The sequence below is a fragment of the Pan paniscus genome, chromosome 22, assembly GCF_029289425.2.
Source record: "Pan paniscus chromosome 22, NHGRI_mPanPan1-v2.0_pri, whole genome shotgun sequence".
In the NCBI taxonomy this organism is placed as follows: domain Eukaryota; kingdom Metazoa; phylum Chordata; class Mammalia; order Primates; family Hominidae; genus Pan; species Pan paniscus.
In genome coordinates, this window is record NC_073271.2 from 29,456,227 (window position 1) to 29,474,746 (window position 18,520).

At 41.6% G+C, this 18,520-nt stretch overlaps 1 protein-coding gene across 1 annotated transcript in view; it reads left to right on the plus strand.

The window, feature by feature from the left end:
- IFNAR1 (interferon alpha and beta receptor subunit 1) overlaps positions 1-15,428 on the plus strand; it is a 37,700-nt gene extending 22,272 nt beyond the window's left edge. The window contains exons 7-11 of the mRNA XM_003823987.7: positions 2,496-2,695; positions 2,794-2,948; positions 6,220-6,370; positions 7,104-7,249; positions 8,782-15,428. Of these exons, the coding sequence (XP_003824035.1) occupies positions 2,496-2,695; positions 2,794-2,948; positions 6,220-6,370; positions 7,104-7,249; positions 8,782-9,015 (886 nt within the window). The 3' untranslated portion in view covers positions 9,016-15,428. The remainder of the gene's footprint in view (positions 1-2,495; positions 2,696-2,793; positions 2,949-6,219; positions 6,371-7,103; positions 7,250-8,781) is intronic.
- The last annotated feature ends 3,092 nt before the right edge of the window (positions 15,429-18,520 follow it).

Below are 18,520 nucleotides of genomic sequence, written 5' to 3' on the forward strand. Positions count from 1 at the left end.
AGCTTCTTTTGGGTATTTACCATATTGTACAAAGCACTGAAGAAGTGGAAAGAGTCAGCAGAATCAAACGTGGTTCAAAAATTGAAAGCAGTTAGCCAACTTTGCAAAGTGTTGTGTGGTTTAGGAGTAAAGAGTGGTATACAAATTATAAGGGTTGCAGAAATTGAAAATGTAAAGGTGAATAGGGGCTAAAGAGACCAAACAAGCCATAAGGAAAGAGATGAGGTGTGAACAAGGCCTTGATTGTTAATTCAGATTTTTTTTTAAGTAGACAACTATTAGATGTTAGTTTTCTGTGTCTGTAACTAATTACCACAGACTTAGCAACTTAAACAGCTGTTTATTGTCTCAAAGTTTCTGTGAGTCAGGAGTCCAAGCGTGGCTTAGCTGGCTCTTCTGCTAAGCAGTCAAGGAGTCAGTCATTCATACAAGACTTGGGGGCCGCTCCCAAGCTCACATGTTGTTGGCAGAATTTATTTCTAGAACTCATGGTGGCTAACTTCTTAGAGGCCATCAGGAAGGGAGAGTCTGACCTCTAGATCCCTTTTTTTTTTGAGACAGAGTCTCACTCTGTCACCCAGACTGGAGTGCAGTGGCATGATCTCAGCTCACTGCAACCTCCGCCTCCCGGGTTCAAGTGATTCTTCTGCCTCAGCCTCCCAAGTAGCTGGGACTACAGGTGTGCACCACCACACCCAGCTAATTTTTGTAGTTTTAGTAGAAACGGGGTTTCACCGTGTTGGCCAGGCTGGTCTCGAACTCCTGACTTCAGGTGATCTACCCGCCTCAGCCTCCCAAAGTTCTGGGATTACAGGCATGAGGCACCGCGCTCAGCCAGTTTTTTTGTATTTTTAGTAGAGACGGAGTTTCTCCATGTTTGCCAGGCTGTTCGCAAACTCCTGGCCCCAAGTGATCTGCCCACCTCAGCCTCCCAAAGTGCTGGGATTAGAGGCATGAGCCACCATGCCTGGCCTAGATCCTCTTTTAAGGGGTTCATCTGATTAGGTCAGGCCCACCCAGAATAGTCTCTCATTTGATTCAACTGATTTGGGACCTTAATTACATCTGTGAAATACCTTCTCTTCTGCCACTTAATGTAACCTAATTATGAGAGGAGGGCCTCCATCGTATTTACAGGTCGTGCCCATGCTCAAGAGGAGGGGATTATACAGGATGTGTACACCAGGGGGCAGGAATCTTGGGGGCCATCTCAGAATTTTGCCTTCTCCAGTGGGGGGGATGTCCTTCTAGAGTAGCAGAACATTTGGACACCAGGTGGCAATGGGAAGAAAGCTGAATAAGTAGAATGGGACAAGATTAGGGTCGACCTCAGGCTGTCCTGTAGGCTTTTGGGGATTTTGTGTTGGGGTGATAGTTAACCTGAGCTCTGGATTTGAGGAAGGTGCACGCGGCGACATGGTATGTGGGAGAGTGGACTAAGGAGACACTAAAGAGAGATAAGGAAACCAGTCAGGAGGCTATTAGAGTTCTGGGCTTGAACTGAGATGCTTTTAGCTGTTGGTTTCTGGGCAAGTTACTTAACCTCTTTAGTCTCGTACTTATACTTGCTCTTATAACCCCGCAGTGTGTCTCTATTTTAGCACTTAATCAGTGTCCATTGGTATGCTGGCGCATGTTTAGCAGCTGGCTTTCCAGAAAGAAAAAGTCCTATTTTGTAGTGTTTGCTGATTTTTATGATATAAATATTCCCACCATGGCCGCTTTCAAGCCACCAGCCTGATGTCCCTGAATATGGAGTTGGGAACATATGCACAGTAGCACACCACTATCATATAGCTACAATAGATAAAGATAGCCCCAAGAGCTTAGAAAATAAAATGTGGTAAAATAATTAGGACAAGATGTATTTATTACCTCTGTCTTTAAAACAATTTTTTATTTGCAAATTTATATAACTTAATTTTTAGTAATGGTTTTTCTTTAAAAACCAGTTTGTATTTTGGGAGGCTGAGGTAGGTGGATCACCTGAGGTCAGGAGTTCGAGACCAGCCTGGCCAACATGATGAAACCCCATCTCTACTAAAAATACAAAAATTAGGCAGGCCTGGTGGCATGCGCCTGTAATCCCAGCTACTCAGGGGGACAGAGGCAGGAGAATTGCTTGAACCCAGGAGGCAGAGGTTGCAGTGAGCCAAGATCCTACCACTCCACTCCAGCCTGGGTGACAGAGCGAGACTCGGTCTCAAAAAAAATACCAAAAAAAAAAAAACCAGCTTGCAGCATTCCTGGAAATTCTGACTAACAGATGTTCTTGCATATTGATATGAGCCACCTCCAGCAGAGCACAACATGACCACAGTCTGGAACAGTCTTTGGTTTTCTTTTATGTCAGATGCATATCTCTTCCATTGTTTGTGAGTTTCCTGAGTGTGGATACTATTTATTTCTGTAACCTTAGCCCCTAACATAGTGTCTGGCATATTGTAAATACTTCATAAATATCTAATGAATTTTAAAAATATTTGTCTTAAAAGCGCCTTTTTAAAAAGGAATCCTGGAAACCATTTGTATAAATGGAAACAAATACCTGACTGTGAAAATGTCAAAACTACCCAGTGTGTCTTTCCTCAAAACGTTTTCCAAAAAGGAATTTACCTTCTCCGCGTACAAGCATCTGATGGAAATAACACATCTTTTTGGTCTGAAGAGATAAAGTTTGATACTGAAATACAAGGTAAGGCAGTAGTTTTTACTGGAGATTGTAATTCTCTGGTGCAAGTTCTTAAAATTGTTTTTCTAATTGAACATTATTTCTTTACAAATTTTTTCTAGCTTTCCTACTTCCTCCAGTCTTTAACATTAGATCCCTTAGTGATTCATTCCATATCTATATCGGTGCTCCAAAACAGTCTGGAAACACGCCTGTGATCCAGGATTATCCACTGATTTATGAAATTATTTTTTGGGAAAACACTTCAAATGCTGAGGTAAAAAGACTGTATAGTATAATTTTGTAATTTAGAGTTATAATTATGATTTGGGTAAATAAAGCTTGAATGTAAAATTTGGGGGAATTTTTAAACTTTATGTGGGCTGGATGCAGTGGCCTGTAATCCCAGCACTTCAGGAGGCCAAGGCGAGAGGATCGCTTGAGCCCAAGGGTTGGAGACCAGCCTGGGCAACATAGGGAGACCCTGTCTCAATAAAAATTTTAAAAAATTAGCCTGGTGTGGTGGCGTGCACCTATATTCCCAGCTACTTGGGGTGGGAGGATCACTTGAGCCTGGGAGGTCAAGGCTGCAGTGAGCCATGATCGTGCCACTGCACTCCAGCCTGGGTGACAGAGTGACTGACAGCCTGTCTTTTAAAAAAAAAAAAAATGTGATTAACTCAGATATTAACAAAATGAAGAACATGAGCATTTTTCATGTTTTGCACTGTAGAGTTATGGGTGAGCTGCATCTGGGCCCCAGTTTGCTTTTAAAATACAGATTCCTGAGCCTGTTGTTACTGAATCATTGTCTCTGGGGATGGAACTCAGGAATTTGCATTTTTAACGTGATTCCCATGTATTCATCTAAACCTGGGATTCTCAGCACTATTGACGTTTGGGCTGGATAGTTCCTTGGGAGGGGGCTGTCCAGTGCAGTGCAAGATGCTTGGCAACGTTCTGGTTTCTGCCTACTAGATGCCAGTAGTGTTCCTTCCTAGTTGTGACAACCAAAAACATCTTCAGATATTGTCAAATGTCCCCTGGTGGCTCCTCCAAGGGGACAAAAATTGGTTCTTATGGGACAAAAGAATTTATATAGTACAGTTGTTTGTTTTCCTCCAAAACCATTGGAAAGCATTCTTCGAAAGTTCAGCTTTGCCCAACAAAATCTTATTCCTTAGTATTTAATTTTATGATGGGGGAAGGATTAGGAAAAAATTGCCCAAAAAGTTGTTTAGTTGGGGAGGTAATGAAAAAAGGGTTGACAAACACTGGTCTAAACCCTAAAGTTCAGATACCACTGACAAAGATAATATATACCATCAGATAATATACGTGTTTCCCAGATCGCTTCCCCCTCGTGGACTTGTAGTCAAGAATCGACCTTTAAAACTCTTGTCCAGTCAGGCTGGTAAATTCTTTAACTTCACCTCATTTTCTATTGGAAATCTAAGCAAATTCCATTGACTTGGCTGCTTCCCTTTTTAATTGTCTGACAACCCTGTAACCATAGCTTAATGTAGCCCATTGAGAATTATGGTCAGTTTTCAGATGTCTGTAGATCAGACAAACCTAAATTTCTATCTCACTGCTAAATTGTGTAACCTTACGTACGCAAGGTGCTTTACCTCTTGGAGACTTTGCTTCCTCTTCTCTGAAGTGGTGGTAATCATAACAACTAAATTTTTCAAAAGGATGTTTATAAGGTTTAAAAGGAAGTAACAAATATGAAAGTACCTAGCACATTGCTGGACAAGTAGTAGAGATTCAATAAATTGTAGTTGCCATCTTAACCTATACTGGATAATATATCAATAATTGTTACTATAGAAACTCTTATTGAATACTTATATGTAAGGTACTATGCTAAGTATTGTACATGAATTGTCTCAGTCATTCTTCAAAACAACCCTGCCGGATGATGTGATTGGTTACATTGCTGTTTGGCAAATACTTGGGATGGTGACTTCATCCCTGCATCACCAGACCGTAGATGCTGGAGCCCAAGTAGATGTGCTGAGAACAGAGGCCTTAAGTGTGCTTGCAGGGTTTGGCTTGGCTCTTGCACTGCTCCTGTTTGCCAGGAAGAAAATGTATTCCACATAGTCTCTGGTCCAAGGAGGATTAGAGGCTGCTGGAGCTGACCTAAACCCCATGCACAGCCTCCGTGGGAGCTGCCCAGCCAGTCTGTAGACTTGCGAGTGAGAAACTACATAATCGTGTTGTGAGCCACTGAACGTTAAGGCAGTTTTGTTATCTATATATTTTAGTTTAGTTTAGTAGTTTAGTTTAAGTTTAGTTTAGTTTAGTTTAGTTTAGTTTTTAGTTTAGTTTAGTTTAGTTTAGTTGTTTAGGACAGGTTCTCATTCTTTTGCCCAGGCTGGAGTGTACTCATGTGATTCAGCTCACTGCAGCCTCGACTTCCTGGGCTTAAGTGATCCTCCCACCTCAGCTTCCCAAGTAGCTGGGACTACAGGCACATGCCACCATGCCCAGCTAATTTTTTGTATTTTTGCTAAAGATGGAGTTTCACCAAGTTGCCCAGGCTTTTTTGGTGGTGGTGGTGGTGGTTGTTTTGGAAATAGGGATTTCCTCAGCCTCCCAAGTAACAGAGACTACAGGCTCACACCACCATGCCTGGCCAATTTTTTTGAAATTTCTTGTACAGAGAGAGTCTAGCTATGTTGCCCAGGCTCGTCTTGAACTCCTGGGCTCCAGTGATCCTCCTGCTTGGCCTCCCAAAGTGCTGGGATTACAGGTGTGAGCCACCAGCTTGTTAGACATTATTCTGGCAATAGCTGACTGATACAGATAGCAGCAATAACTGTCCCGATTTTATAGATCAGGGAATCAGGTAGAGAGAAATTAAATAATGCTTGCAAGACCACACAGCTGTAAGTGATACTCTTAATAAGGCAGTCTGAGGCCAAAACCCCTACTCTTAACCATTCTGTCACTAATCAGAGGTAATACAATGGCAATTACCCCAGACTTGGCATGTACTTGTAAATGAATTAGAATTCTCTTAGGAATAGATCATATTTTTTTTTTTGGCAGCAGCATTTTTAACTTTCTGATTTGGTTATAGTGGTGTATCTAAAACAAATTTATATTTCTTACACATATACTCTGTAATCCCAGCACTTTGGGAGGCCAAGGTGGGTGGATCACTTGAGGCCAGGAGTTCAAGACCAGCCTGAACAACATGGTGAAACCCCATCTCTACCAAAAAAAAAAAAAAATTAGGCATGGTGGCATCTGTAATCTGCATCTGTAATCCCAACTACTCAGGAGGGTGAGGCAGGAGAATCGCTTGAACCCAGGAGGCAGAGATTGCAGTGAGCCCAGATTGCACCACTGCACTCTAGCCTGGATGACAGAGCGAGACTGTCTCACAAAAAAACAAAACAAAACAAAACAAAAAACACATACCAACTACGTGGGAGAGGCCAATGTTAGACTGAACATAAAAAATTGAGAAAGTACATATTCCCTGATTTCATGAGGTGACTAAATTTTATCAATGATTTCATTATATTTTCTAGAGAAAAATTATCGAGAAAAAAACTGATGTTACAGTTCCTAATTTGAAACCACTGACTGTATATTGTGTGAAAGCCAGAGCACACACCATGGATGAAAAGCTGAATAAAAGCAGTGTTTTTAGTGACGTTGTGTGTGAGAAGACAAAACCAGGTCAGAATCTTTTATTGTCTTTTTTAAAAATGTAACTAGACATAATAAAAGTAATTCTATACTGTACATTGAAAATTGTGAAACATTTTCTCTTTACTGCAAAAAATATGTAGAAAGAATGTTTTCTTCATGAACTACATGAATCAAAAGTAGACTTTTTAGAAAATATTTGTAATGCTTAACTCTCAAGTCGGTGTTGTTGGATGCTTTATATTTCATCCAGTATCCCTATAATTAATTTCCTTAATGTATTGCTCTTTAACATTTAATAAAACTATTAGTTTTAAATTTTTAGAATATAATCCTTAACATAATTATCATGTAGAAATCACTTAGTTCAATTGTGAGTTTTTTAATGTGAGAATTGGCTTAGTCTCATTTTCTATTTTACAGTTTCTAGTGTTGACCGGTAGAGGCTTAGTCACAGAATAGCTATTAAATTTTGCTAGTTGTATGGTGTAAAAGTGCTGAAGGATACTTGCATGTTTGGCCTGTATGTCAATATTGTATTTCTCCCTGAGGATCTCTTACTTCAGTTCCCACGCCAATCTTTAAATGTAAATGTCATTGCCTATGGTTGCTGTGGACTCAGTGCTACCAGAAATATTTTTAAGAGTATTATTTAATAGATTTTATATTTCCTTTCATATGGCTAGTCTTTCACACAGCTGTCAGCACTGTTAAGGCATTTGTATGTCAAAATATATGCTAAATATCACGTATATCTTTTTAGGAAATACCTCTAAAATTTGGCTTATAGTTGGAATTTGTATTGCATTATTTGCTCTCCCGTTTGTCATTTATGCTGCGAAAGTCTTCTTGAGATGCATCAATTATGTCTTCTTTCCATCACTTAAACCTTCTTCCAATATAGATGAGGTATGTTACTTTTTTTATTTTTTTGTCAACAGGTAGGAAATGAACAGAAAATGTGTTTGATTTCAACAGGATATATATAGGTTTTCTTGATATCCAGAAAATAATAGAGACTGATTTGGGTATTTTCTTCAAAGCTTTAGTCAATTAACTTTAAAAACAGTAATTTAATGTAATAACATAGCATGAGATAGTAATGATTGTCCTTAATTTCATATTTTTCTGGCAATTCCTAGATTCACTGTGGCATTTGTTTTACCGTTTAAAGCCTGTGATTCTTGGCCAAGCGTGGTGGCTCACGCCTGTTATCCCAGCACTTTGGGAGGCTGAGGCGGGTGGGTCAGTTGAGGTCAGGAGTTCGAGACCAGCCTGGCCAACATGGAGAAACCCTGTCTCTACTAAAAATATAAAATTAGCCGGGCGTGGTGGCACATGCCTGTAATCCCAGCTACTCGGGAGGCTGAGGCAGGGGGATCGCTTGAACCTGGGAGGTGGAGGTTGCAGTGAGCCGAGGTCGTGCCACTGCACTCCAGCCTGGGTGACAGAGCAAGACTCTGTCTCTAAATAAGTAAATAAAGTCTGTAATGTGATTCTTCTCAGTACAGACGGTCCCAAACTTACGCTGTTTCAATTTGTGATGCGTTTGTCAGAACGTAATTCCATTGTAAGTTAGGAGCATCTGTATATATCCAGAAGACTAAAATATTCTATCAGCGTAGAAAGTATATTCTATGGATGAAATCACACAAAATGAAATAACTAAAAACATGAGACTTTTTTTTATGACACACATCACAGTTTTTTGTTTGGCACTTCTATGAAGCTAGCATATTAAATGAAAGCACTGAATGGTGAAGGCCTAAACATAGAATCTGTTCCTGGGAAACTATGTGCTCATCTAGGGTGGGTTTTATGAATTTGAGCAAGTCACTAAGGGCAGGTAAGCAAGTACCCTTGGCTGTAAACCACCCCGTAGAGGTGTTAGGAGCAAAGGAGTTAAACCATAAGAGCCTTACCACTCTAAAAATGCTCCATAAATATTAACAATTTTACTATTATACCCCTGAGTTTTTAAATGTCATTCCTGTGTACTGTAATATTCATAGCTATTATTTAAAATAGACTTAAAAACTAGTTACAATAGCTAATAATTTCTCAATTGTGCTTCTTCTGGATATATATGGGTTGGATACAAACATTTTTATTGTTTCAAAAAAAAAAGTCATGATCCCAGAGCCCGCCCGCTCCTGTCCTTTCCCGTGTTCTTCCCCGCCTACCCCGATGGCACAGTGTACCTTTCTTAGGTACTCTTCAAAGACTCACCACAGAAGGTACTAAGATATGAGTGACCTCACTAATGATGCTTTTAAACATTATAAGGCAATTAGTATGTTCTTAGGCGACTTTTTAATATGCATGCCAGAAGACAGGTTTTCTCAGTAATGGACGTAAGAAACTAAAGCTATTACAACTAGAAAAGGAATTTTTATTATTTGAAATAATTGATTTCTACTCTTTCCCTTTTTTTAAATTAGTATTTCTCTGAACAGCCATTGAAGAATCTTCTGCTTTCAACTTCTGAGGAACAAATCGAAAAATGTTTTATAATTGAAAATATAAGCACAATTGCTACAGTAGAAGAAACTAATCAAACTGATGAAGATCATAAAAAATACAGTTCCCAAACTAGCCAAGATTCAGGAAATTATTCTAATGAAGATGAAAGCGAAAGTAAAACAAGTGAAGAACTACAGCAGGACTTTGTATGACCAGAAATGAACTGTGTCAAGTATAAGGTTTTTCTGCAGGAGTTACACTGGGAGCCTGAGGTCCTCACCTTCCTCTCAGTAACTACAGAGAGGACGTTTCCCTGTTTAGGGAAAGAAAAAACATCTTCAGATCATAGGTCCTAAAAATACGGGCAAGCTCTTAACTATTTAAAAATGAAATTACAGGCCCGGGCACGGTGGCTCACACCTGTAATCCCAGCACTTTGGGAGGCTGAGGCAGGCAGATCATGAGGTCAAGAGATCGAGACCAGCCTGGCCAATGTGGTGAAACCCCATCTCTACTAAAAATACAAAAATTAGCCAGGTGTGGTGGCGCGTGCCTGTAGTCTTAGCTACTCAGGAGGCTGAGGCAGGAGAATCGCTTGAACACAGGAGGCGGAGGTTGCAGTGAGCCGAGATGGCGCCACTGCACTCCAGCCTGGCAACAGCGTGAGACTCTTTAAAAAAAGAAAAGAGTTGAGACAAACGTTTCCTACGTTCTTTTCCATGTGTAAAATCATGAAAAAGCCTGTCACCGGACTTGCATTGGATGAGATGAGTCAGATCAAAACAATGGCCACCTGTCTTCCTCCTGTGAGCCTAAGTGCAGCCGTGCTAGCTGCGCACCGTGGCTGAGGATGACGTCTGTGTTCCTGTCCATCACTGATGCTGCTGGCTACTGCATGTGCCACACCTGTCTGTTCGCCATTCCTAACATTCTGTTTCATTCTTCCTCGGGAGATATTTCAAACATTTGGTCTTTTCTTTTAACACTGAGGTTACGCCCTTAGGAAATTTATTTAGGAAAGTCTGAACACGTTATCACTTGGTTTTCTGGAAAGTAGCTTACCCTAGAAAACAGCTGCAAATGCCAGAAAGATGATCCCTAAAAATGTTGAGGGACTTCTGTTCATTCATCCCGAGAACATTGGCTTCCACATCACAGTATCTACCCTTACATGGTTTAGGATTAAAGCCAGGCAATCTTTTACTATGCATTAAGACTTCTGATTCAAAACTTACTAGAACAGTAGCTTCTGCTGGAATTTGCAATCACTGAAGTCATAGAAAATAGGTAACTATCTAATTAGAGAAATAATTGTTGTATTTTAAGATCTGAGAGTGTGTACAAGTTTTAATATACATGCCATGCCAGAAGATAGTGTATGCAAGAAGTCTTGGACCAGAAAATGGCAATGATAGGAGACTGACACAGAAGAAGAATGCTTCCCTAGGAAAGAAGTCGCTGGCTTTGATGCAAGAGGAAGAAGAATGTTCCGCTGGGAGCCTGAGCACCTAATCAGCTCTCAGTGATTAACCCACTCTGTTGTTACGGGTGGTCTCTGTCACTTTGAATGCCAGGCTGGCTTCTCTGCACTGTCTAGCAGTATTCAGATACCCCTTCTGCTCAGCCTGCTTGGCGTTAAAATAGAAATCATTGAACTGAGGGGCAAAAAATGTAACTAGGAAGAAAAACCCAATTTAAGAAATTACATAATGCTTTCCGAAGGCACCTACAACTTATTTTTAAATTACTTGCTACTGGGGATTACCCATGGATATCCTTAATAGGCAGGAAGTCTGGGAATTCTGGTGGCCTCTAGGGCAGTATTCTCACAGCACCGTTCCGGCAGGGACCAGTGAAAGAAAAGAGACAAAGTTAGAACGTGCTGGGGAGCGGCCATTTCTAAGGCCAGTCTGATTTAAGTAGTCATTTTGGCTGAAAAAACAGATGATCCTGGTGGAAGAAAAGGTTGAAGGCAGCTGCCCTCTGGAGGGTTGTGATGCTCAGCACATCCTGGCACATACACGTGTCTGCAGGCCACACCGTGCATGTCCCCGGACCTGCCGCCTGGCTTCTGGAGTGCTTCAAGCAGAGCATGGTGGGCCATTGAGGAGACCCAGGAATCTCATCTGAGAACCCACTCTCTGCCGGAGAACCCCATGGTGACACATTTTCATCTTTCTGACCAGAGGCTGTTTTTTGTTTGTTTGTTTGTTTGTTTTTTGAGACAGTCTCATTCTGTTGCGAGGCTGGAGTGCAGTGGCTTGATCTCGGCTCACTGCAACCTCCGCCTCCCGGGTTCAAGCAATTCTCTGCCTCAGCCTCCAGAGTAGCTGGGATTACAGGTGCCCACCACCACACCCCACTAATTTTTGTATTTGTATTTTTAGTACAGATGGGGTTTCACCATGTTGGTCAGGCTGGTCTTGGACTCCTGACCTCATGCTCCATCCGCCTCGGCCTCCCAAAGTGCTGGGATTACAGGTGTGAGCCACCGTGCACGGCCGGCCTGACCTTTGGAAAAGCCTTGTCACTTTGGACGTTTGCGTCTTTGAAGAGGCGATGGGAGCATATCATGACTGCCTGCCACCATTGCTTTTCAGACTACCGCAACTCAATCATGCTGTCCAGGACTTCTGGCCCTGTGTTCACCAGTGGGAAAACGTACTTCAGACTGGATAGCCTAAAAAGGAGCAATGCCCTTGTAGGATGTGGAGAAGGGAAAATACAGACATTAATATTAAAAGACACCAGTGAAATTGTTAGGTCTCTAGGAAGTTGGAGCACAAGACTTCACGTTTTGAGACCATCTGTGGTTTTCAGTGAACAAGCGCTGAGCACCAGCAGCAGAAAACAACAACAACAAAAAACCCTCGTTTTTACCATGTCTTCTAGACATGAAAAGGCAGTTGCATTCCACTCTGCATTATGTTCTACATGTTGCTTTATCAGTATATGCTTAGCTGTAAGTGACAAGTATTTTTTCTGAACAGAAGTTTACTTAGAAATACCATGCACTTGGGGGTACCAATTAACCGCCTCAAAATTAGCATATTGATAGTTCTTGGAGAGACCAGTTTAAGAATTTATATGAAAGATTTGTATCATTAGAGCCAGAAATAATTTTATATTAATATATAATACAGATTAACATTATATATAATATGTACCTGTGTCACTTCTGACATGAGCCTGTAAACATATATTCATATATGTACCTGCACATGTACCCACCTGATGTAGGTCTTATTCCTTTAGTATGGACTTAAAGTACTTATTCATATACCTTGTAACTAAAAATTAGAACAGCTCCCTAGAATTATGAACTTTTAAGAGTCTGACTAGAAATTTGCAACTTATAAAAAAGTTACTTTTAAAAATATAAGTTAGGGCTAGGCACAGTGGCTCATGCCTATAATCTCAGCACTTTTAGGAGGCCAAGACAGGAGGATCACTTCAGGCCAGGAGTTCAAGACCAACCAACCTGGGTAACATGGCCAGACCCCATCTCTATTTATATATATATATATATAACTTACAGTTTGTATCTTCCCCTAAAAGAGGCTGTGATATTTGCAGCAGCCTCAAATTGCTCTTAAGGGGTTTGGGTGTGCAGAAGCTTTCCTTTCCCTACCCAGTAACCATGTGACTACCTAACGTGGTATATTGATTTATTTTGTTTGCTGTCTGTCTCCCCTGCCCCACTGCTAGAACAGAGGCGCCAAGAAAACAGGGACCTTATTATTCATTACTGCATCCTCAGTAATGAAAGTACTTAGAAAATAATTATTGAATGAATGAAATCTAAACTGTGAACCTGAGGGTGTTTGTGGCAGTGTTTGTTTTACTGAATTGTAGAAGGACATAACCGTGTTTTCAGTGTTTCTATGGAACAAACTTGTACATTTAATTTCACTTGTGTTTTGTCTTAAACCCTACTGCTGGAAACAATTTTATGTAATAAGCAATGGGCCCAAAAGTCTAGGGGTTTTTTTGTACTTAGTGAATTTGTATGCAACAGAGATGCTGCAGCTGATGCCTTTAAAAGGTATTCATCATGGAAGGGCTGAGGCCTGTGCTTGGTGTTCCAGAGCCCAGGGTTGAGCATCCTGAAGGAGCCACTGCAGCCATCACTGTCCCCAGAGCCTGTGGAGATAGAGCCTGTTTGCTGCTTTTTCTTCCCGCTCTTAAGACATGGCTGGAGCTCAGTCTTCATTGAATGAAGTTGGCTGTGGTATTGCATAGCCTTGCTTTGTTGAACTAAACTGTTTGCCCTTCACAAGTATTTCTTCTTTCAGGATTAGTTCATTCCAAGGAGGCTCTTCAGTCTCACAGATAAGTAGATCTCTCCTGCTGTCTGGACACATTTCACTCGGAAATTGAATACAATTTGTATTCAGGCTGGGAACCTGAACACACACTTGTGTTTTTAAACTTCCCTTTTTTACAGTGGACAAGGACACAAATAATAAATAAATCATCCCTAATGCCCAAGAAATGCCCTGGTACTTAGTAATGACAAAATACCAGTAACTTCCAGTTGTTTCTCACTACCTTTTTTCTTGAGTAGGATGATAATGGAATTACAACTCTTGAGGGCAACATAAATATAGGTGGATATTTGTGGTATGATATTGATGGAAAAATAGCAATCTTTTTCTTTACCTGAGGGGAACAAAGGCAAGAGGAGAATTCGATAGTGTCTCATAACAAAGGATTTCTGAGTTTTCCTCCCCTTTCTGTGATCTGTCTCCACTTGGAACTCATGTTCTAGCAAAGGACATTTTGTGGGTGAAGAAGTGATTAATGATTAGGATGAAGAAAATGTTGGCAGTTCCAGCCTGGCCAACATGGTGAAACCTTGTCTCTACTAAAAATACAAAAATTAGCCAGGCATGGTGGCATGTGCCTGTAATCCCAGCTACTGGGGAGGCTGAGGCAGGAGAATCGCTTGAACCCGGGAGGCGGAGGTTACAGTGAGCTAAGATTGCACCACTGCACTCCAGGCTGGGCGACAGAGCGAGACTCCATCTCAAAAGAAAAAAAAAATGTTGGCAGAGAAGATATTCTGTTTTTTTTTTTAAGGTCCTGGGAAAAGGGAGGAAGTTGAAAAATTTTATCACTCAATAGCTGGATTAAATTAAACATTACGTCTCACAGTGACTCACCACCCTTAAGCCTCCCTCCCAAATTTTCTGGATACATCAAAGTTAAGAAGAAAAACCTATTTTCCTATCTTTCCAGTAAAAGGACCCTTTTTTCTAAACATAGTCCTTAAATATATAATAGGCTTTTTGTGTACTTGACTCTGTTGTCTATTCCCAAATTTTATAATACTTTTAATATTCTGGAATTGTATTTAGAGAGATTATTCTAAATGTTGTAGTATAAAAGTACATCATCCACTCTGAAATCTCCCTAAAAGAACTCCACTGCATACATGTGTAGAAGTCATCATGCCCCATCTGTGTCTGTACCTGCGGGTGTGTCTAGCGTGCTCCCTAGGGAAGGGATTTTATGCCATTTGCTTATATTTATTTGGCAAGCTCCATGAAAACAAGGACTGTTTTTTAACTTTGTGGCTGACACTTGGTTGCCTAAGTGTTTAACGGTGATTGAGCGGGGACGTTGACGGTACAGACACTGATTGAATTTACCACTAGGGGGCAACAAGTCACCCTGTTCAGGCTGACAATCGGTTACTATTCAATAATTCCATTCCCAGAAGATACGCCAAGTATGTTTATACAGGTTGTTTCTTAAAGTTCTGTTTGTGATTATCTCGTCTTGAGCAAATGAGGAAAGGATGTGAAGAATCTGGTGTCCCCATGATCTCACCCAGAAATGGTTTGGTAGTTACAAAGCAAGATAGAGCAGTTGAGCAAATACTTAGCCCACCTAGTCCTCTACCACTACCACCTTCGCCTTTTAATGAGCAGGACTTTGTAGTAAGCCAGTTGTTGAAAAGGAGCTCCACATCCTTAGTAACAGCCTCGGAGCGGATGGGAAGAAGTAGGCATTGCTGCAGAGCTGAGATGAACCTGCAAGGAGACAGCCTTGGCCCCAGGGAATGATCACTGCACTGCGCCCCCTACTGGCCTGGCTGAGATGACTAGCTGTGAGTCCCTCCTTAGTCTCACCTGTTGAACATGGCGCAGAACAGTTACAGCCATGATCAAAAAAGATAATTAATACTTTAGTGTCTCCTGCCCTATCCGCCCCAAGGGAGAGGCCAAACCATTCAGGGTACCAGCTGGAGGTTATAAGGGTGGAGTGTGGAGACAGTGTTTCGTGTCACTACTTCCTTTTTTTTTTTTTTTTGAGACAGAGTTTTGCTCTTGTCGCCCAGGCTGGAGTGCGGTGGGGCGATCTCGGCTCACTCCGACTTTCACCTCCCAGATTCAAGCAATTCTCCTGCCTCAGCCTGCTGAATAGCTGGGATTACAGGCGCCTGCCACCACGCCCAACTAATTTTTCTATTTTTAGTAGAGAGCTTCCTGATAGCTGAACATGCAGAGGCTGCTGGGAAGGGCATAGAATCTCTGCAGTCCTTCTCACATACCTTATCCTATGCATCTCTTCATCTGTATCCTTTGTAATAGCCTTCATAATAAACCGGTAAACATAAGTTAGTGTTTCCTCTAGTTCTGTTAGGCAATCTAGCAAATCAGTTGAACACAAGGAGGGGGCCATGGGACCCTCAATTTATAGTCGTTCAGTCAGCACAGGTAAAACCTGGGGCTTGCAATTGGCATCGGAAATAAGGGGGCAGTCTTGTGGGAATGAGCTCTCAACCTGTGAGATTGAAGCAGCGTGGTTGTCTGGGGTAATACGTGAGGTTTGTTGCCCCACGCCAAGGAAATCGAGGATGGGGACACACAAGGAGTGGGTTTAAGAGCGGAAGTTTAGCAGGCAAAAGAAAGAAGAGACCTTCCCTGTGCAGAGGAAGGGGTCCCGAACAGGTTTCCGGGTTTACAGCGAGATGCGGTTGCTTTTATAGATGAGCTTGAGGAAGCGGTGTCTTATTTACCTAGGGCACAGGGGATTGGTTGGACCAGGTGTTCCATTTACATAGCACAGGAAGAGGCTGGCCATCCCACCCTCATCTGTTATTATGCAAATGGAACCTCTACCTAGCCCAGGCCTTGTTGCCTGCTTTTTTACTGCACACGTGGCAACAAAGAAAAGGGAAAAGGGAACTTCAATATTGAATATACCTGACTTCCAAGTATCCCTTTCCTATTGGCACAGCTGCTGGCATTCGCCTATGCAAGCTTCCAGTTTGCTTATCTATGTTGGCAGCTTGATTTTTCAGGCTCTTTTTGTTAGAAAAGAAATGATTTGGGGCTTCTTTTTATTAAAAAGGCAAACCTTACTGAGGACTCTTTTATCCTCACTAACTGCCTAAATAAATTTTGTTTAGGTGTTGTATCAGGATCTGATGCTATCTCCAGGTAGACAGTGTCAGAATTAAATAGGAGGATACCCAACCAGTGTCTGCTGCAGAACTGATTGCCTTCTTGTTAATGGGGAGAAATCACTACGCATTTGGTCACAGAAGTCTTCTGTGTTGATTGTTGTGGCATGAAAGCAGAGGAAAAACGGTTTGAGATTTTTCCCCTCAAAAACATAGGGGAAATCTTCATGATATTGGACTTGGCAATGATCTATTGGCTATGACACCAAAAGCACAGACAACAAAAACAAAAGTAGACAAATGGGACTACATCAAACTTAAAAACTTCTGCATATAAAAGGAAATAATCAATGGAAAAGACAACCTTTGGAATTGGAAAAATTATTTGCAAAATATTTGCTTTGATAGATTAGCAGATAAAATGTGGTGTTCACATGCCACGGAATATTATTCAGCCTTTAAAAAGAAGGAAATTCTGAGGCCAGGCGCGGTGGCTCACACCTGTAATCCCAGCACTTTGGGAGGCCGAGGCGGGCAGATCACGAGGTCAGGAGATCGAGACCATCCTGGCTAACACGGTGAAACCCCGTCTCTACTAAAAATACAAAAAATTAGCCGGGCGTGGTGGAGGGCGCCTGTAGTCCCAGCTACTCGGGAGGCTGAGGCAGGAGAATGGCGTGAACCCGGGAGGCGGAGCTTGCAGTGAGCCGAGATCGCGCCACTGCACTCCAGCCTGGGCGACAGAGTGAGACTCCGTCTCAAAAAAAAAAAAAAAAAAGGAAATTCTGTCATGTGCTACAACATAGGTGAAGCTTGAGGACATTATGTATGCTATGTCAAATAGGCCAGCAACAAAATATAAATACCATGTGATTCTACTTACATGAGGTTTCTAAAGCAATCTAATTTCTAGAGACAGAAATTAGACCGATGATTGCTGGCGGCTCAAGGAAGGGGAAAATGGAGTGTTGTTCAGTGGCTATAAAGCTTCAGTTTTGCAAGATGAAAAAGTTCTGAAAATAGGTAATACTACTGAATTGTACATGTAAAATGGTTAAGATAGTAATTTTTTTTTTTTAAGAGACAGGGTTTCACTCTGTTGTCCAGACTGGCCTCAAACTTCTATCTCAAGCGATCCTTCCGCCTCAGCATCTGGAGTAGCTGGGACTATAGGTGTGCACCACCACACCCAGCGTTAAAAAGGTCACTATTTTACTTATTTATTTTTAATTAGGGCAGACTTAACAGTAAGTGATTCATCCTTGGTTTCTGATACATTATTTCCTCCTTTCTCTAAAGGAAGTCTGCTCTCTGCCATTATTTTATCTGCCCAGAATACAAGTATAGTAACGTCTTATTACAAGCTATAGAAATCCTTTTTCAAAGTGAGTGTGCAGACTGGGCGTGGCGGCTCACGCTTGTATTCCCAGCAATTTGGGAGACTGAGGTGGGTGAATCACTTGAGGCCAGGAGTTCGAGATCAGCCTGGCCAACATGATGAAACCCCATCTCTACTAAAAATACAAAAATTAGCGGGGCATGGTGGCACACACCTATAATCCCAGGTACTCGGGAGGCTGAGGCAGGAGAATCACTCGAACCCGGGAGGCAGAGGTTGCAGTGAGCCGGGAGTGCACCACTGCACTCCAGCCTGGGCAACAGAGTGAGACTGTCGTGAGTGTGCAGTTAATCACGTAGGCTTGTGTTGATGTCAACATAAGGCAAGTACTTCCTCATTGCTCTACATCAGTGAAGAAATGTGAACACCAAGGTTTAGACTGAGAAGTAGGGCAGGGAGATTGGATGGAGGTAAACTTTAAACATTTCATGTCTTAATTTCTGCTTGTTTACCCCCAAGAGAATTTTATAAATCAATTTACTTCTTCATGTTTTAATTAACATCTAAAATATTTCCTGACACGTTTAAATAGTTGCAAAAGAAATACTTTACAGTAGGTTGTAAATATTCACATTTTAAAATAAACTTGCTTTATCGCTCTTATAAATGCATTCAATGGAATCTCCTATCAAAGCAATTTGATTCCCATCATTGTCTACTTTGAAATTACAGAAACTCAGCCGGACATGGTGGCTCACTCCTGTAATCCCAGTACTTTGGGAGGCCGAGGCGAGAGGATTTTTTGAGTCCAAGAGTTCAAAACCATCCTGGGCAACATAGTGAGACGACCTTGTCTCTACAAAAAAATGAACAGAATTAGCCAGGTGTGGTGGTGTGTGCCTGCAATTCTAGCTATTTGGGAAGCTGAGATAGGAGGAGCCCTGGAGGTTAAGGTATAGTGAGC